Source organism: Papaver somniferum, chromosome 4, assembly GCF_003573695.1.
Source record: "Papaver somniferum cultivar HN1 chromosome 4, ASM357369v1, whole genome shotgun sequence".
Classification (NCBI taxonomy): Eukaryota; Viridiplantae; Streptophyta; class Magnoliopsida; order Ranunculales; family Papaveraceae; genus Papaver; species Papaver somniferum.
In genome coordinates, this window is record NC_039361.1 from 138,822,344 (window position 1) to 138,842,865 (window position 20,522).

The following is a 20,522-nucleotide window of genomic DNA, read 5'->3' on the forward strand; positions in this document are numbered from 1 at the left end:
ATTTGTGATCTTCAAAATCTACTTATTTTCATTGTCGATAGAGTAAACTCTCTAATGACCACTACAATGGATTTCATTCCTGCAGAAAAACAGGATTATCATAAAATGGATTTCAAATGTCACTCATCTCGAAATCTCCACGGGAATTGTATCCCTCCATATGGTGCTAATTCTTACACCACGTAAATACACATTCCTAGTGTTTATGAGAATAAGTCTGGTAAATCTAAGTCTAGATAGTGGAGACATGTCTTTTCTAATCCTCTGGAACCAATTTCTAGAGGTCCTAGACTTAATCCTCAGAAAAATTTCTCTGATGGATCACCTAACAAGGTTGTGTTGAATTCTTCTGGAATAAGAAATAACCGAAAGAAGGTAATGAATACCAGGGTCAAACTTTCAGATGGAATTTACAACTCATCTCTCAATACTCATAGTGGGATTACATCTCACTTGTCTACCTAATCGTAGGAAATTTCATTCTTGTGTCTAAACTTGAGGGATGCAAGAATGACATTTGGGAGATACTCAAGTCTACTGTAGTTTTCCATTTGTATTGTGTTTGACTATGTTGTTTTCTTTGTTGTGTAAGTAGAGTCACTTCTTGACTCCTTATTGCTCTGTATGTCTCTCTTATGCTCTGATTAAATCTTTTAATTATTGAGTCATGATGATGAGGGATATATGAAAACAGAGAGTATGTTATACTTCTTGGATCTCTTTTGATATGCTTTTTCAACCAGTCCATGAACGTCCATGTCTCTCTTGGGAGTTTTAGAGTTTTCACAACAAGGGTGTCCTTCTCTTGGTTAAAAAACATATATATATATATATATATCTTATATTGTTTTTCCTTCCCTAATAATAATAATAATAAAAAAGGGATATGAAAAACTCCGCAAGACTTCAAGAAGGGGTGATCTTGAGATGGAAGAAGACTCAAAAGGATGTGATTCTGTTCAAGAACTTGTCTTGAAAAGGATGATTGAAAGGAAAGAGTACAACTCCTGGATTGGAGAATCTGTCAAGGATTTAATTCCTTTTCAGAATGACTCTAGGGTCGAGTTTGCAAATCTTCAACTGCAAATAAATCAGCTTATTGATGGACATGCCAAAATCCTTGATAATCAAAACACCTTGATCAGGAATCAGAAGAAGCTCATCATGGACCGTGTCAAAGCTAGGCATCGTGCACGCATTGTTGATCGGAAAGTTAATGTTCTCACCCATGAACATGGGGTCATTACGGTCAAAAGAATCAAGGATATCAGTGATACCTTTTATGATAGACCCTTTCAAAGGTATGATGTTATCAAAGAAACTTGATTCTTATAATATCTATAAAACTTCTTATGAGAATTTATTCTTGTGTTTTTAAGAAGGATAACTAGGGTTTGGAATAGCCATTATTGTGAATTCACATAGTTATTTCCAACGATTTTCATCTTGCAATGTTTTTAGATTTATTATTTAAATTCCAAAGTTTATTTGGAAGATGATTTTGCAGTATTAGTCTTTACGGTTTTATATATTGCAACTTGTTATGGGATATGTGTGTTTGCGTCCGTGAACTGTGATTGTCCCATACGTGGTCAAAGTTAAGTCTTTCATATGTCAGTATGCAAGTATTGATAAAAGATTGAATGAGCTTTTGACAAGCAAAAGTTAAGCCTTTTATGTCATTATGAAAATATTAATGGAAGAAATGATGAACTTTTGTTGACAAAGATTAAGTATATTGTATGTCATTGTGCAAATATTGATGAAAAATAGAATGAATCTTTGTTTATTCCGCAGTATTGATCTTCCCAGATCCATATCTTATGTAAATACTGTGCGGCTCCGTAAGCTTGCTTATGTGAGCAATTCCGATTAAATTAAGCATGCGTTCTCTTGTGGTTAATTTAATTGAGATTTTTGGATACAAATTCATGTTTCGTATGATTTGTTATTGTCCAAAGAAATCCTTCTTTTCTTGTGAAAGTAAGGTCGCTCTTGTTGTTCTTTCGGGAATGACATTTTATGGGGGAGAGTTCTTAATTGAACTTGTGCTTAATTTTCGAATCTTTGTTGGGAGTGCGGTTGTGGATTATTATAGGGGTTATCTTGTATCTTCATAAACTCCTTGATGAATGCATTTAGTTTCGGCTATATGATTGCATCTACAAAGATGATATGTGCTTCTCTTTTGGTCATGAAGTGTCTCTATGGAAATTTCATTAGGATCCCACTAACTTTCATACCTTTGCCAATTTTATTGACAAAAAGGGGGAGAATTAATGTGTAGTTCACACTATAAATACATATGATTTCCGGATCATTATGTAAGGGGAAGTGGTTTTCATGTGAGTTGGAGTATTGACTAAGGGAGAGTGATATATATCACCTTAGTGTTGTCGTCGAAGTTGTGATACAATTGAACTTTGATGTTGTGTGATAATACTATGACACTGTATAACAATAATTGAGAGCTATTGTTTTCTCATTGTTATAGCCATGGATCTTCAACAACAATGATGCGGAATTGAACACATTTGGAATCATTGGAGTACTTGGAATTGACGAAGATTTCGATTAATTTTGAAGAACCAAGGAGCTCAAGCATTTGGGTGAGAAGCTACAAAGTTTATTTATTTTGTATTCCATATGTATTGATAGTTTTGTCACTAACATTGACAAAGGGGGAGATTGTTAGAGCATTGCTCGGTCAAACTCGCAAGCATTTCTATCTCAAGCTTGTTTGTCAAGTTTAGTTTCCAAAACTATAAGTATTGATTTCTAGTCTACTTATAGCTAAGTCTCGGATTAGGATAGTAAGTGAATTTGAGCTTTAGACTCCATGGCGTTCATCGAATGAAGAAGAAGAACTACTCAAGGGAACTTGTGGAACTTCATCAAAAAAGTGATATGTGGAGACTTGAACTTATCTATTACTCAAAAGTCTATCTATTTTACCTCCTATTTTGAGGAAAAAGTCGTATTGCTATATAGACTTCAATTATACACATTTGCTATTTCGAGCCGAGTTTATCTCGCTTATCTATTTCTCCAAATATGTGTTGGTAAGCTTTCGCTTTGTCCAAGTTCATCTTTACTTGTGACGAAAGCATGTTGATTATTTCAATAACTTGAAAATCTCTTTGATGAAAATAGTTTGTGGATAACTACTATTTTAACATCCTCTAAGAAAGTTTCAATGATTGAAATGAGAGCTTAGAACAAGTAACCATGTTTGGATATAAACATGGTGTGTTCTCACATTTGTGTAAAAGTCCAAAACCAGGAACCTAAAGTATGCGTACCCGTACGCGTACCGGCGATTGTTGGAAATCCGGGTAAGTATGTGTACCCGTACGCATACTGGCGGAAGTTTCACGCCTGTGAATTTTTTCTGGAGTTTGGAAGTGAAAAAAAAACTTAATCCGGTCACTTAAGTATGCGTACCCATTTGCATACTTAAGAAGGTTACTTTCTAAAATCGGTTTGTTCATGAACTAAAACATTTATATAATAAGGAATGCAATCTTTGCAAACCGTGGGTATAATGTTCATGAATTGATTCGAGTTAATCAAAATCGATTTTAATTCGATTGTGTCTTGTATACTACTATGAGATCTAAGCAATTGAACAACTCTCTAACTAGTTCATTTGAGTCGTTTGAACTAGTTATGATGCAGATGAATAAGGTTGATATGAGAGTGCTCATACGGCTAACCATTGGTTAACTATTGTTGAACCAACTAGGTGTACACGTTTAGGTACGGTTACCCAAACCTAAATGAAGGTGCATTTCATTTGTGTATAACAAGCTATGTTCGATCTAACGGTTGAAAGACATTAGCTTGAATCTAATAATGTTTTCATCGGTTGGTGAATCTTGAATGTTTTGTTACCAAGGTAACTTAGATTGAAAACCCTGATTTGAAATATATACAAAGGAGAATTCTAGCAAATGGGAAACCTAATCCCAACACCTCTTGTGTGATACTAGTTGCATAAGATAGAGTCAATTCTCCTTTAACCTTAGGTTTTTCACGAAACCCTGTAGGTTAACGACTTGAAGACTCCATTGGGATTGTGAAGCCAGACCCAACTATTTTCTCTGTAGTTGCGTGATCTGATCTTGCTATTTTCTATCGTGTTTGAGTACAACCGTAAGATTGGCTTGAGATTTATATCTCCGATAGGCAAGATAGAAAAGTAGTCACAAACACCTTCGTATCATCGTTTGTGATTCCACAATATCTTGTTTCGTTAATTGATTAAGATTATTGTGAGGTGATTGATAATACCAGACTGTTCTTCGGGAATATAAGTACAGGTTATCAGCTGGTTCCTGTTCACCTTGATTTATCAAGACGGAACAAAAACTCGTAGGTATATCTGTGGGAGGTAAATTTATCTATTCAATAGACTATTCTGTGTGATACAGATTTTTTTATCAAGTCTTCGACTTTGGGTCGAAACAACTCTTAGTTGTGGGTGAGATCATCTAAGGGAATCAAGTGTGTAGTATCCTGCTAGGATCAGAGACGTAAGGAGCACAACTGTACCTTGAATCAGTGTGAGATTGATTAGGGTTCAACTACATTTCAGTCCGAAGTTAACTTGTAGTAGGCTAGTGTCTGTAGCGGCTTAATACAGTGTGGTGTTCAAATCTGGACTAGGTCCCGAGATTTTTCTATATTTGCGGTTTCCTCGTTAACAAAACTTCTGGTATCTGTGTTATTTCTTTTCCGCACTATATTTTGTTATATAATTGAAATATCACGGGTTGTGCGTTAAACTGATCAATTGGTAAATCCAACCTTTGGTTGTTGATTGAAATTGATTGATCCTCGAACATTGGTCTTTGGTACAGTTTAAGTTATTTCTCTTATATTCAATCAGGCTCGAAAATTCTTATTTGTTTGATTGCGGATTGAATTGAGAGATTGAGATATAACTCTTTGATATACTTTTTATTAAGATTGAGTCTGAATGTCTAGTTGATTCTCCTGAAAGTATATTGGAGTTAGTCCATACATATTGCTAAGCGAAATATTGGGTGAGGTCGTTAGACCCTCCCCTTTTCAATGTAAACACAAGCCCTATCCACCGAAGTTCACAAACAAATAGACCGTATCACTAGATGTTTTTCCGGGGACTTGACTCTTCAATTAAAAAGATTCGTTCTATTGGCTGTGATAAAGTAACAAAACCAATATCCGAAGGAGGGATAGGCATAAGAAAAAGTAGTGATTATAAAAAGGTTCTTCTCATGAAAATAATTTGGAGTTTGCATGAACAACCTAACTCCATCTGTGGAAATCTTTGCAGTGAAAAATATCTCAATCAACGACCAATTTTACAGGGTATTATTACCATACCGTCTTCCTCTAGCGCTCAATGGAGACAATTAGCATCACTCATCCCTACCATGCAATAAATGGATGTTTCATCATATTGGAAATGGGTTATCAACACCAATAAAAGACAATAATATTCCAAACTCTCTATACCTGGACCCAACACAATGTTACCCTATCTGGAAGGTAGCTGATATCATCGATCCGATCTCTCATAACTGGAGCCAGGAAAATTAAACACCCTCCCTAGTCTTATAGCCCAAAAAATCATAAACATCCACCTCCCCCCAAGATATCCCCCAGGACAAAATAATCTGGCCAAACTCAAAATCTAGAAAATACACTACTTCATCCGAATACAAATGTCTAACCCATAGTCAACCTACTCAAACCCCACTCTCACCTACAAAATTCCTGTGGACCTTACCGTGTTCACCAAGAATTCAGTTTTTCTTGTGGAAAGCAATCAATGAAGGTCTACCAACTTTCTCTTTCCTACATCACATCCATCTAACCAACTCTGATATTTCCCCAGATGGAACGTTGGTCCGGAATCAACGACTCACCTGCTAATTCACTGCCCAATTGCGAATACATCTTACTCATTTAGCTTTCAACCACACCAAACTCCAACTATAATCCCAAATTTGCTTTAACGCCTTAGACAACCATTTCCAAACTCCTATAACAATCAGCACCAATATCTGTCGTCTCCTTTGTCTGTTTTCTATTTTGAACCTTATAGTTGGATAGGAACGAACTAATATACCACCAAAATCAAACAACGTCAGAAGAGATATTAGCTTGGGCTCAAAAACAACAACAAGAATATTCTGCTACAATATAACCCTACCTCCGGTGCTACCAGAAAATTCACCGATATTTACTAAAATTATCTCGACAATCTCGGTAGGATGGTCCACCGTAAACATGAACTGGATTAAGATTAATACTGATAGCGCGGCTAGAGGTCATCGGGTTTCGCAGGTGCAGGTTTTATTTGCAGGGACTTCGACGCATGAACTGTAATGGCTTTAGCTCAACCTTTAGAAATTACGACTGCTTTAACTGCAGAGAACCTTCAGTGCTTCATCACATCCCCTACTGACCCTCCTTGACACATCTCAGGGATGATTGAGGAAATAAAGAATATAATACAACAAATTCCGCAGACTGCTATCCGAAACAACGATAGAGAAGGAAATCAAGCAGCATATGGATTGGTCAATCATGCGGCAGATGGAAGTCAAATGAGAAAATTTTCAAAGGTTAGGACTAGGAAATCCCGAATTATTAGTAAAATTATTTTCCATGACTCCGTGGGTGCCACATACCCACGTCAAATTTTAACCTAATACTCTATTAATAAGATGCATGCTTCAAAAATAATAATAATCAAGTATTACCTTCCCATGTGTGATTTTTCCCTGCTGATGTTGGATTTTTGACGAAGGTGATGTTCGTAAAATCACATAAGAAATTATGCATCTCTGATCAGTATCGGAACCATAAGAAATTCATGTCTTCACCTTCCGCAAGAGAAGTGAATTGCATTCGTGTAATCTCATGAAAGTAATAATATATGTCGGCAACATTAGGGTTTCTGAAGGAGAAGCTTGACTCACCATCTCTTTTGAATACGGAATTCATCTTTGGTGTCTGACCCATATTAATATCCAGAATAAATATGATGTTGATCACATCATATCTGCTCCTAAACATATTGCATGCTAGTATAGAGTCACTAATTAATTCTAGTTGCAGTATTTATCGGTTGAATTCATAGAAAAATACACTAATATTCACTTACTCATTATCTATGGCGTTTCTCAGCTGAATTCCATGAAGCAGTAATGAATATTTACCTTTCGGGCATAAGGGGAACCCCCGAGTAAGCTCCGAGTAAAAGGTGCGGATGTCTTTAATAATAATGCTCAAAAGAGCATCCAAAAACATGAAAGAACAAGGAAACATGGAAGAACAAGGATATGGAAGTTTGATCAAAGAAGGAAAGGGAAGAGAGATAGTAAAATAATAAAATAGGAAAACCACGAGGGTGGGGGGTGGGGAGGACACGGCTATCCGGCCGGCCCTCCCCCTCTTTTTCCTTTATTTAATAATTATTATTATTTAGGGTTTCCTCTTTCTGTCAATACTCCTTGATTTCCATATCTTACTCCATAAACGGTTAGCACAGCAAGTGGTCCCAAACCATCATGTCTTTCTACCATGAGAAATATTAAAATAATATTATTTTAATATTTTTAATTGTTGATCTTTCAACCAAAATTAAGAGTTTCAATTAAACTCAGATTCTTCATAAAAGGACTAAATAATGCTCGATGACCATTAAAAAATATCAATATTTTGAGAATTGGTCCGCAGACATCATGGCGATACGGGCATGTCACTATGACCGGTCATGGTCGGCCCTTTGGCTTGCAGAAGCTGACCCACCTCTTTTAGTGCTTAATGAACTAATTAATCATCTACAGTTGGTTCAAACTCTTTCATTCAACTAGGAACATCATCCACTCACCACCAGATAGTCCCACGACCATTAAGAGTCGGTTGCATACCCCTTAGTCGGACTCCATAATTAGGTTTTACTACCTAATGCTCAGTCAAACACTATTTTAATAATGATTAAACAACAATTAATAATCCTTTCACCAACTTCTATGAAAAGGAATTTGGTGAATGCTCAGGCGAGCACCTAGACACTACATGGTCGGCCCATCACCTCATGTAGCCGGTCCCTCTCTCATCCATTGGTTGATTCTCAGTTGATCATCCATATCAAAACTAGGGTTTTGAACTTAATGCTCTGTCTAGCATAGTTCTGAACAGGTTCAAACAACAATATTCTTAATATTGATCCAACAATCAATATTGTAATTAATTATATAGTATTCGGTCTAGCTACTAGTATTTTTAATTAATATTTTATTTGGTCATATTGCCAATTATTCATTGATCTAGCAATATATACTCTGACTAGCAGTATTTGCTTTGACTATCAATTTCTCAATTTATCAATACCCTAATTGCTTCAACTAGCAATGTCTTGGCTCGTCCAACGAGATTCATAACCTGCCACTTCTGGCAATATTGATTCAACTATTAATTGATATGCAAAGTAATGTTTCTCATATTGATTCAGCTATCAACATTCGAGAATTCATACTGATCCAACTATCAGTATTTTGTTGGACCATCAACCAATATTTGGTTCGTCAGTCGACCATATATCTCCTTGTCATTTGTCTGACTCATGACACATAAATCGACATGAACCTTCAATGATCATCCAACAATGATTATTTTTATACGACTTCCTTTCAAGTGCTCGATGTACCATCATAATGGTTTTTGATCGATCCAACAATCTCATTTACCTATACTCATTAATCCAAGTCATTTAACTATCATTACTGTTCAGCTAGCATAATGATATGTCACAGTCATCATTGACATAATTCAACGTCCATGGTCCACAGAGCATGTTGTTGTTCCAGCAAGCACTTCATGATGCTTCATCGATCATGACCTTAAACTATGAACTATTCAGTTCGTCGATTAAGACTTATAGTCTTAGGTCAAAGATTGACCACACATAAAATTATGTCTGCAACGCAGACTTCACATGAGACATCAATTCATGCTACATGCGGGGATATCACTAGGGTTTTGGTCTGGCGGCCTACAGCGTTGTGATGTGCGGTACATCCACGATGAAAAATGTGGTAAGTCGTGCCGACGTACAGTTAAGGATTAAATAAAATAGTGGATGATCAATCAACCAAGTCCTCCACGCAAAGTGGAAGTGGTTTTTGCACGTTATCCCACTTCCTCATTCTTCAACTTCTTTCAACTATCACCACTTACAGGGGATTGATGTGCTGCAATAAATAGGTTTACGAACCTATGATTTGATAACACAGGACTCAACGTAAGCAAACCTACGACAGTCAATTATCAAACACATATACAGAATTTCTTTCCTCTTTTAAGTAGTTCAACACATCACATCGATCAATCTTCATTGATCTCCACACATTCTCACCTTTCCTCCTCCTTTTGAGACCTAATTGAACCTGGAACGACCAATGTCTTGGTTTAGGCCAGGGTCCTACAGATTAGTGTCTCGAACTCAAAGTACTCCCTTACAGTACATTTGTTAAAGGTTTGGATGATTTGTTTCATCGAGCGCCTCCTCCACCACTTTTTACCAGAAAACCTAGCAGGTCGTTTTTTGCCCGCAAACATCCCCCCTCCTAAATATTAGGATTTCTTGTAGTATTATAACAATAACCCGTTTGGATACCATAAGCAAAAATCAGAAGCAGAAGTCAAAAACAAACATATCCTGCTTCACAAAAGCCGATCTTTTTGCTTCTAGAAACCGCTCTGAAATTTGATACCCAAATTAAAAGTCAAAAAAATTTATGAATATCCAAACGCGATATTAGTCTAATTAGGTCGACCGACCGGAGGGCCCGAAGGGCCCGAAGGGAGGGAGTCCCTTTTATGGCCACTTTTTTGTAAATTGAAACCTAACAAAAATGTTCAATTCGATAAAAAGATTGAATTTGGTGAGGTTTTTTTTTTGGTGAAGCCTTTTCACATAATTCCTTATGTATCCTATTCTTTTAAGGGTATAATTTGAAAGCAAACTTTAATATAACATATCTAAAAATCCGTGCCTCGGAATTTTACAAATTTTATCTCGTTGGAAAGGTTATAAAAAAAGTATACGCAATGAGCACAAACAACAATATTAAAGTTAGAGTTTTTACGAAAAGTTCGGAAGTGTTTATCACTTTAGGAACAATTTTAGAAAATTAAATGTATATCCATTATGCAAACCACCAAAAAAGATACATAATATTTTATGTAGCTATATTTTGGTTTATATAAATCAACTAATTCTCCGTTGTAACTAATAAAATGTATGTACATGCTTCAAAAAAAAAATGTACTCCCTCCGGTTCAAGAAAAGTGATACTTTCACTTTAGATACAATTTTCGAAAATCGAGTACATAGTCATTATGCAAACCACCACAAAGGATGCATAACACATCACGCAACCATATTTTGGTTTATGGATCGACTAATTTTTCGTTTCTGGAAAAGTGATACCTTCACATTCTGTTTCAGGAAAAGTGATACTTTCACTCCGTTTGAGCAAAAGTGATACTTTCGCTCCGTTTCTGAAACGGGGTGTAAGTATCATTTTTTCTAAAACTGAGCGAAAGTATCACTTTTCATGAAACAAGGCGAAAATATCACTTTTTCTAAAATGGGGGGAAAGTAGTCGCGGATATACCCATCTTCAGATTCTTCTTCGGCCGGTCCTCCTCCCACCGTGGCAGCGGTTGTACTAGTAACGAGAAGGCTCCAAAGTCGAGTCTCAAAGACTCTCAGCCACCTCAGCTCATAAAAGGAGCAGCAAGAAAGAGAGATATTAATTTCCTGGCTAAATTGGGGCCTATAGGTTTTTGTTTCTCACACCCCAAATTACTTTAGGCACCCAAACCTTATAAAAAATACTAATTTACCCCCACATTAATTTCTAAAACTCACTCATATAAATTCTAATCTTTATATTTTTAGTAAATCCAAAATCAAAAAAACTTAAACCTAAAAAATCTTTCCATTTCTATCATAAAATTTCTAAATTCTCAAAACCCTAATCAATTTTTTTTTCATCCTCTACTCCGACGATCTTCAATCCAACCAAGAAGAAGGTAATCTCCATCAACCCATCTTCTTATCTTATTGATTTACATCTTTAAATCATCGTTTTTGACAAATCAAAACTCTGAAAAATCCAGAATCGGTTTTTATTGACCTATCGAATAAACCGATTCTGGATTTTTTTTCGACCATGAAGAGCATATACAGTAATCGGTTTTATATTAGGATTAACATTACCCGATTCTGGCTTAGAAATGAAATATGAAAATACATAGCTAGAATAGGTTTATATATGTAATATGTATAATCCGATTAATATAGTCTTTTCACCTTTTTCAGAATCGGATTTTATACATGTACCACATAAACCGATTTATTGGTCTCTTCAGAATCGGGTTACATATATTCCTTTATGAACCGATTGTTAACTTGATTTTTGTTTATTTTTTTTTGTAGAATGAACTTCGGACACCTACCATTCTACAATCGCGATTTAACCGATGAGGATATCTTGAGGCAACCACAAAGAGTACCGGTGAGGAACCTGTACAAGTTTGCATTCGGAGCTGAAACCCGGCTTGAACAAGCCCTGGAATTGATTGATAAGCTTTCACTTGAAGAGCTTATTGAGGTCATCACCTTCGCCAGGATGAGGAGAAACATGATTTCATCTGGGAGGGAAGTCCATGCAGAAATGCAAGAAATGTGGGAACTAATGGCTGAAGTACAAGCTGCTCCTGATGGTGGTGATGCTGGTGCTCCAGTTGATGGTGGTGATGCTCCTCATACTGATGGTGGTGATGCTGGTGTTGCTGCTCCTGCTGATGGTGGTGATGCTGGTGTCGGTGCTCCTTCTGTTTACGTTTTTATGTTTAAGTTATAGATATTAAAAGTTTAAGGTTTTAAGGTTATTTTAAGGTTTTACATTTTGGATGATATTTGTGTTGAACTTGATGAACTTGAAGCTTTAATTATATTTATGTGTTGCTCTATAATTCTATATTTATGTTTACAAGACTTGCTCTATAATTTGTGTTGAACATGTAATGAATCTGTTTATTCGATATGTCATTAAAAACCGATTATGCAGGCCAATCTTTCTGGAGGTTATGGAATCGGTTTACTCGATATGTCAGTAAAAACCAATTATGCAGGCCAATCTTTCTGGATGTTATAGAATCGGTTTACTCGATATGTAATTATAAACCGATTATGCAGGCCAATCTTTCTGGATGTTATACGATCGGATCACATATGGAAATATATAAACAGATTAATGTCGGTGAAAATTCAAAATTTTAAATGACTCTAATAGGTTTACTTTGGTCGCAATAAAGACCGATTCCTTGTGGCATATAAACACAATCGGGTTTTATAGTCCTTCTAAAAGACCAATTATTTCAAATTATTACACGTTTTAAAAAAAAATAGCCGTTTGGGACTTTCTCTATAAATAGAGACCTCACCCTTGGACCCCAATTGCTCCAAAATTGATCATTTTATTCCCCCTCACACCATATACTCCACAACTACTCATTTCATACATATACATACCAGAAATGGCATCATTCGACTCCGCGGAAAATTTGGCAATCACGAAAGCATGGTATGCGGAAAATCGGCTTAGACTTCAATCCTACGAAAGAGAGGATTCAACAACCTTTTGGATTAAAGTACACAACAAATTTATCCAAGAATTTGGAAATCCTAATGCAAGAAGTGTTGAAGCCATCCATGAAAGACACATAGTCATTGAAAATGTGATACTTGCTTTTTTAGCTTTCCAACCTCCGATTTTTAACGCTCGCCCCTTCAGCTTTTCCATTGCACAATTTGTAATTAATTTTATAGTTTTTTATACGTACCCCATGTTGTGTTATCTTCCAACGAAACACCACTAACAAATGTAAGCTTATTTTTGTGTTTTTGTAGCACGAAGTCGTGAAAGCGCGCTACTTGGAAGTAAAGGGGGAAGCATTCACATTCGATGCAAGCTATCACTTCTTGGCAGATAGAATCCCGGAGGATAACCCAGACTACTTGGATGCGGTATCGTCTTCGTCGGAGGAAGATTGATGGCTTTAGAAGTTTTTGTAAAGGTTTTGTGGGTAGACCTCTATGTAAACCCTCACGAGACTATAACTCGTCCACTAGGGTCGCCTAGGGGTTTAAAGGCTTGACGCATGTGCTAAATGCACCCTACAATAATAATGCGATGAATGAAAATTGGTAATGAAAGGAAACAATCGGTTTATATGAGTTACAAGAAAATTCGATTTTCATAATCGGTTTATAAAACATGTCAAAGTAAACCGATTCTGGATGTCCTCTGATAATTCTAAACACCAATCTGGAATCGGTTTACAAGTGAATGAACGTAAACCAATTCAGTGTAACTTTTACGAAAAAACAAACAAAATGTTGATGTTTTGATGAACTCTCTGACATTAGTTAATCTCACATCCAAAACAAAATTAACTCTTAATATAATTAATCAGTACTAATTAATCAGGAATAAAAATAGGTAGTTTGGTAATTATTTTGATAAGAGTTGGTGTAAAGTGATTTCTGGTGACCTTTTTTTTGCCATCAACCTATAGGCCCAATTGAGTCATATAGGCCCAATTGAGTCAGGTTCCAAAAAGGGTCCCTTAGTAACAGTATCAGTTACATGCTCCTAAATTATCTCGCAGTTTTCATTCACCTTACCCGTACTTGTCACGTGCTGACGCATATGCTAATGTAAATCTCTTCCCAGAGAGATATATTTTATCATGATTCTATGATATTTTTGTAGCAGAATCACACACTCAGTCAGTGTACTATATAATAACAGCTGTTTTCGAACTTTTTAGTGATTCTCTCTCTTCCTTTACTTTAATTTTTTTTTGTCCTCACCAACAAAAAAAGTAGTAATATTAATATCCTATCTCCTCCTCCTCCTTCGTCATCAATCATCAAAAAAATAAAAAATATCTAGGGTTTCTTCTTCTCTATTCATTTCACTTTCAATCTTCGTTTCAGAAATGGAGGAGCAGAAGAAGAAAGTAGAGAAAAGAAGTGCATGTGATTACTGTAATGAATCAGTAGCAATATTATATTGTAGAGCTGATTCAGCTAAATTATGTTTATCATGTGATTATCATGTTCATTCAGCTAATGATTTGTCTAAAAAGCATATCAGGTCTCAGATCTGCGATATCTGTAATTCAAAACCTGTTTCTGTTCGCTGTGTTCACGAGAATCTCGTTCTTTGTCCTGATTGTGATTTTGATTCTCATGATGTTAATTCGAATCATCATCAGCGGTGTCAGATTGAAGGTGTTACAGGTACTCCTTCACCTTTAACGCTTGCTGAGAATTGGGGGTTTGATTTGAATGATCTTGATGTCGCTAACCGTAAACAGAGGAAGAAGAACGAATTTGAAGATGAAAAAAACGGAGATTCTTTGTTATCGAGGGATTCAATGTTTCAGAATTGGTCGAATTTGGATTCGATACTGTCGGTTGATTCATCCTGGATGTATAAATCATCGAGTAATAATAATACGTCTTCCATGATGGGATTTCAAGATCTAATGGTTCCAAATGAGAATAATAGTCGTAATTTTAATAATCATAATAATTCGTCGGCATTGTTTCCGAACGTTCCGTGTGCTGAGAAGAAGAAACAACAGAGTAACCAGATTTGTGGAAAGTATAAGAATGTTATGCTCAAGCAATTGATTGAGTTGATTACAAGAGATCCCGTTGATGATGGTGGTGGCGGCGATGATGAATTTAGTAATGAGGATTGGAAGAAGGGAGATAATGATTCCAGTAATGGAGTTAATGATGAGACTATGGATGGAATTAATGATTCTTTACAGCAACAAATACCGTTTACTTCGTTGCTAATGCTGCCTGTGAGATCTGATGTAAAGGGGTCAGCAGCTAATAATGAAGATAATTTCTGGGATTGTATGCCTCAATCCGAGCAGTCTAGTCAGGTTTATTTTCTAACACCATTTGATTTACAGTTGTTATATGTTTTGAGTACTTACCAGTACTATGCATTTTCTAATTAGGATAAGGTAGAGTACTCGAGAGAAAAACTATGCGCACTGATAATTTCAGGGGAATTTTATGGAATTGTGGATGTTTTGGATCTGTGTTATGAACTTGTGAAAATGGGTTATGAATGGAACTTATTTGCTTTGTACTGTTAGATCTGTTGAGTAGATAAATCCAGATTGATGCTGTTATATTAAGGACTTGCATTTCACAAGTGCACTAGAGTTGTGGGTTTGTTGTTATAGAGATATACACTAGGCAAATTTACTGATCATTGCAAGAGTTTTGAATTCAGCTTGTTGTGTTTCTGTTTTTTGTGGCATGACTGTGAAGGTTGTTTTTGTATCTGTTTGAAATTCTTGAATGGTGCTTTCCCATCTTGGAGACATCAGGAATGTGCTTTGAATGGACTAACTAACTTCTTGCCCTGCTTGCAGATATGGGATTTTAATTTAGGAAGATCTAGAGGCAATGAAGAGCGCAATCAAAGAGAAGTTGAATATGGTACAAATGATCCTGAATATCTGATGGAGAGTTACAGTAAGTTTATTAGACAACCCTCCTTCACAACTTCAGCTATGCTAGATGAACCATACAGAGGGAATTACTCCAGTATGCTTGAGGACAACGAATCACAAATTGTAAGCCATTCTGACTAAAATACGAATCCCTGTTTTCTATTTTCTCTCATGTTGGCGGAGAGAACATTCGAGAATGTAACTCACGCCCCCATGTAGCCAATGAGTTACTAGTAATCATATCTAGCTGAGTAAGTCAGAGTATAATGTCTTTTTTGACTGGAGGTGGAGGCCATAACAACTAACAAGTGAGACCAGGGAAAGAATTTAGGTGACCATTCTTGTTTTTGTTTCACATAGGACATTGGATTTTGATTATTTTGATCGACATGTTGCAGGCAAACCAAGGACTAACAACATCAGGGAGCAATAGCATATCTAAAAGGACTCAGTTCTCAGGTTCGATTGTTCCTAAATCCGAATCTTATAGTTACATGGAACAACCTTTCCTAGTTAAAGGTGATATTGTGAGGGCAACAACAAAGGCTGACATGGAGTTGCTAGCACAGAACAGAGGCAACGCGATGTTACGGTACAAGGAGAAAAAGAAAACCCGCAGGTAATTCTTTTTTTCTTCCTCCTGCTCGTTTGAGTCCAAGCTTTGTTGATTGTTTTTTAAAGAGCTTCAGTTGGTAAGTTTTTACTAATAATTTGTTTGGAATGTGTATAGGTATGAGAAGCACATCCGATATGAGTCAAGAAAGGCCAGAGCTGATACTAGAAGGCGTGTGAAGGGTAGGTTTGTCAAATCGAATGAAGTTCCAAATGTTGAAAATTGCAGCTGATTTCAGCTTTTCCCAACTCTTTCTATGAAAAAGGCACTCTGATGTCATCTGCAGTTGTTAGTTAAGCCAACTATCCAGGTGCTCATGACATTGTTGGTGCCGTATGTAAATATTAATACAATTTCATTGCACTACCAAATGTATAAAATTTGAGTGGAGTCTCTTTTGATACTAGTCTACTAGTTTGATTTCATTCACACTCAAGATTGGAACCCATCTCACTAGGCTGCCCCAGCAGAAGACGTGAATTAGATATGAATCTCACTTGACAATACTAGTTTAACTTCTATTATAGCGACCTGTCAGAATTTTATTGATATTGATTATCCGGAATGGCCAAGAGAAAGTGATGGCAAATGCAACTAGCCATCTTTGTTGACCAGGACAAGGCAAGAATTCCTGATGGAACCTTTGAAGGACTAGTACAATTGTGTTTAGATGGCTACGCAGAAGTCTTGAAAAGACTGGCAGCTAGAAGACACAGAATAGGTGCACAACAGCACAGGGACGGTGACCGAAGTGAAAGGTGCAGCTGACCCATCATAAATTCTATCCCAAATTCAGCTGCTTCATACTAGTTAGTTGCTAAGTTTTGCATCTGTTTCCTAAGCATGCACCTCAAGAATTCGACTACGCAAAGTCTGCTCAGAGTTTTTTCATCAACACCTGGAAGGCTTGAACAATGATTTAGTTTAAATCTTACAATTTGCGTTGAAGAGTAAACTTGACAGAAGGAGATATATTATGCATTTGAGGTCTCCCTACGATAAAGAACTCATTTTATCTCGAAATTGTTACTAGTTTAGTTATTCTAATGGCGGACCAAAAAGTGAGAGAATGAGACCCAAACCAGAACAGATCAAAGAAATCTGAATTCTTTTACAGAACTTGTCCACGTAGTCGCAAATGGGACTCCAACCAGAATGTTCGTTTCCATATCTACCCACATAGCCTATCGATGCTGCAGCAGCACATCCTGATACTCCCAACACAGATGCTATCTGTACAAGAACATGATATAAATTTAGATGGAACCAACATTTGGTTCTTATTACCTCATCTAAGCAAAACCATGTCTTTAGATTTTGAAACATTACTTACGAAATCGCAAACAAAGATGTTGTAACATCGGTATGGTGTGGTATACTTCGCATAGATGAATAGGAACATCAAAGATATAATGGAAAGAACAACTACAACAATGCTTGAGCTCACAAAGTACCTGCATTGAAAGATCAAAAAGTAAACAGATCTATAAATGCACCAAAATCTGATTAAAGAAATATAAGGCTAGTGAATTCAAGATACACTTACCTGAAGGCAGGAGAGTAGCTATACTTCGCAGAGAACTCAATACCCAAAAACTCTACAGTTTGCTTTGCTGTGAATGTCAAACAGATTGCAGTCAGTGTTAATGCAATCACCAAAATTCTCAATACAGATTGACTCACTAATAATACTATTGCTGTTTTACGAGGAAAATCGTCCATTGAAATCCTGAGGAAAAAATAGCAAGGGATGAAGATAATAAAACTGAGAATCTACGAAATCTCTTCTAATAATAGGTCAAATCTCTGTCGCCCCAGGACTAGAGAAATTTAAGGATGTTATTACATGGTTAATAATATGTTAGCATGGAATCCGGACACAAATATTATGTGGTAAAACGGTAAGTATTTAGTTGTAACTGCAAAATATTCACCATATACGTGGAATGATCTTAGGACAGAAGTTGATAGTTACGATGCAATAGAAATATGGAATCATCGTTAAAAGCTATTTTCACAGATCAGGCAAATTCGAATGGACGGTGAAGGAGCTGCCATGTATCATCTAAGTGATGGGCCAGCTGTAAAGAACCGTGCACGCGTGCTGGAGAAGTCTACTCAATATTTAATGCGTTTAACTACCCCACCTAATTTTATCCACGACGTGTCAAGATAAGGTGGAAGACGATAACCCAGGAGATCGCGAGTCACAGCATATCATGAGATACGATGATGGCTAAAAGCGATGAGTGATCAATGGAGAAATTGGTGGGACCTCAACATTTGTCTATAATTAGCAAACTCTATTGCTTAAGAAGGAGTTGGACATTTAGGAGGAGAGTTAGGCATAAAGTGAGAAGATATTCAATACTTGTATTTTTTTTCATACTCATTGGTTCATAGGACCTTGTAACATTCAAACATACATAGTAAGATCTCAAAGTCATTTACCCCCGTGGATGTAGGCTCTGAACCACGTAAAATCCCTTGTGTTATTTATTTATATGGTACCTATTTTTCCTGCACATTTACATTAATTATGATAGTGTGATTTACTAGTTGAATTCGATAACATCATTAGATTAGATTGATCCCGTGTATCAATTTTGATGATGCGTACTGCGGAGCCGACTAGATCCATCACCTGGATTTTTAGCAATTATAGTTTGGCGCTAGAAACATGGAGGGTTATCGGTAAAAGAGTCATCTTCCCTTCAAAACCTTTTCAAAAAGATAGAAGAAAGTTGGAAAGTGTCCTTTTTTTCTTTAGGAGAAATGTTGTTTTCTTTTCTCTTATAGATTACTCGACGTTTTCATGGTAGAAATGCCAGATCTAACGAGGTTCAGGGGATAAGTACTTCATAGTTATCACGAACACTCCTGAGCAAATGATCCATTGTGTTAGCCAAATGACACTAGGAGTGGAACAGTACTCGATCATATTCTGTGGTTTCGTTTTAAGATGTATACTTAGAACACACTTGAAACAAAGACCGAAAGTTTTGTTTTCATGATAGAAATATCTAATCTGTATCAACTAAGAAAGCACTGATACTACTTAATAGTAATTTATCGGTAACTCCATCAAAACAGCCTGATGAGCCACAAGAATAACCTTGTCAGTTGACAGTTATGCAGATCATATCACACGACTATGAAATATAGACGCCCTTTTGGTTTCCTATGAAACCCAAATCCTATAAATCCTTTTCCTTTTAGAACAAAACCCGTAAATCTTTTCTTTCTTTATTTCTTTTTTTTTTTTAAAAAGAAGAGAAATAGGAAAGTGTTTAAAAATTTATCGACTAACCAATCGCTAAAAAGCACGAAGATCGTTGCTTTGGCCTTTCTTGTCATTATTTTTCGGGTCACAAATGGAAAAGACGAAGAAAATAATTCCACAAAATTCGAAGCGCAATACTCGGGCTTCATCCAAGAACCAGGTCAAAGTTTCAGACAATCCGAGTGAAACCTCTACGAAGACCGCGAAAGAAAAAGCTGCGGCCAAAGAAACGACAACAAAAGAACATGTCATCCAAGAAAGGGAGGCGAGAGCAGCAGCCGCGAAAGCAGCAACGGCAAAAGATTTGGCGACTAAGGTGATAGCCAATAAAGCAGCAAAAGCCATGGAAGCAACTAAAGCATCATTGACCTCACCAATGTAGAGGAAACATGGGAGAACATTCCATCTTGGACATCCACACCAAAGATCACTCACCAGGAGCTAATCATCGGTGGACGATTACCGCGTACCGGAGTAGTAAGGGGAGTCTTTCCAGCGCAAAATAGCCAAGCTAGGGATCCCCTATCACCACGAATCGAAACCATCATCGATGGAAGCACTCGAGGAGATCCCACCCAGGCAGTCATTGCAGCAGTAGAGATCGATGCACGGAAGGCCGCAGAGGAAGGTGTAAATGCAGAAGCAGAGGTTGCATCTCTAGCAAAGCGGGAAACGAGCATCAAAATGCCAACGAAGAAATGATTCCAGTTCAAACCAGTGAAACTATACAGATGGTTGCGATGCTCAACGAAGCCTTACAGAATCAGAAAGAGTACCTGGATGTGTTGCAGTACCTCACTCGGGAAAGTCAAACGCTAAAAGAGATGGTGTAAAACTCCGATATTTAGCAGTGGTTGGCCGAATGGAATATAAGTAATGGTTTGTTCTTTCCTAACACCTAGGCATGATGGGTTCACTTGACTGAGTTGTGGGAAAAACTTCTCAGTTAAGCGTGCTCGGCAGAGAGAAATCACATGATGGGTGACCTCTCGGTAAGCTGCTGCT

General features: G+C 36.8%; 3 protein-coding genes across 3 annotated transcripts in view; 2 read left to right on the forward strand and 1 right to left on the reverse strand.

Moving 5' to 3' along the window:
- The window catches only part of LOC113273194, a 60,362-nt gene extending 48,429 nt beyond the window's left edge, over nt 1-11,933 (forward strand). Inside the window, exon 9 of the mRNA XM_026522953.1 lies at nt 11,507-11,933. Coding sequence (XP_026378738.1) covers nt 11,507-11,933 — 427 coding nt within the window. The remainder of the gene's footprint in view (nt 1-11,506) is intronic.
- Nucleotides 11,934-13,928: 1,995 nt separating this feature from the next.
- On the forward strand, nt 13,929-16,640 carry LOC113362809 (zinc finger protein CONSTANS-LIKE 13-like). Its single transcript, XM_026605304.1, has 4 exons — nt 13,929-15,039; nt 15,541-15,744; nt 16,020-16,240; nt 16,352-16,640. The coding sequence occupies exons 1-4, from the start codon at nt 14,077-14,079 to the stop codon at nt 16,464-16,466; spliced, it is 1,503 nt and encodes a 500-aa protein (XP_026461089.1). The 5' UTR covers nt 13,929-14,076; the 3' UTR covers nt 16,467-16,640.
- A 477-nt stretch (nt 16,641-17,117) lies between these two features.
- On the reverse strand, nt 17,118-18,035 carry LOC113362810 (CASP-like protein 1F1). The gene is made up of 3 exons (XM_026605305.1): nt 17,781-18,035; nt 17,568-17,688; nt 17,118-17,467 (listed from the first exon to the last, which is right to left on the reverse strand). The coding sequence occupies exons 1-3, from the start codon at nt 17,954-17,956 to the stop codon at nt 17,273-17,275; spliced, it is 492 nt and encodes a 163-aa protein (XP_026461090.1). The 5' UTR covers nt 17,957-18,035; the 3' UTR covers nt 17,118-17,272.
- Between the last annotated feature and the right edge of the window lie 2,487 nt (nt 18,036-20,522).

What these genes read in the sequence shown, in the direction of transcription:
- LOC113362810 (XM_026605305.1), bottom strand. Translation starts at nt 17,956, where the DNA reads ATGGACGATTTTCCTCGTAAAACAGCAATAGTATTATTAGTGAGTCAA. An exon ending in AGCTACTCTCCTGCCTTCAG is followed by an intron (nt 17,689 to 17,780) that starts GTAAGTGTATCT and finishes CTTTCAATGCAG; the next exon opens with GTACTTTGTGAGCTCAAGCA. An exon ending in ACATCTTTGTTTGCGATTTC is followed by an intron (nt 17,468 to 17,567) that starts GTAAGTAATGTT and finishes GTTCTTGTACAG; the next exon opens with ATAGCATCTGTGTTGGGAGT.
- LOC113362809 (XM_026605304.1), top strand. Translation starts at nt 14,077, where the DNA reads ATGGAGGAGCAGAAGAAGAAAGTAGAGAAAAGAAGTGCATGTGATTAC. An exon ending in AGGACAACGAATCACAAATT is followed by an intron (nt 15,745 to 16,019) that starts GTAAGCCATTCT and finishes GACATGTTGCAG; the next exon opens with GCAAACCAAGGACTAACAAC. An exon ending in GAGAAAAAGAAAACCCGCAG is followed by an intron (nt 16,241 to 16,351) that starts GTAATTCTTTTT and finishes GAATGTGTATAG; the next exon opens with GTATGAGAAGCACATCCGAT.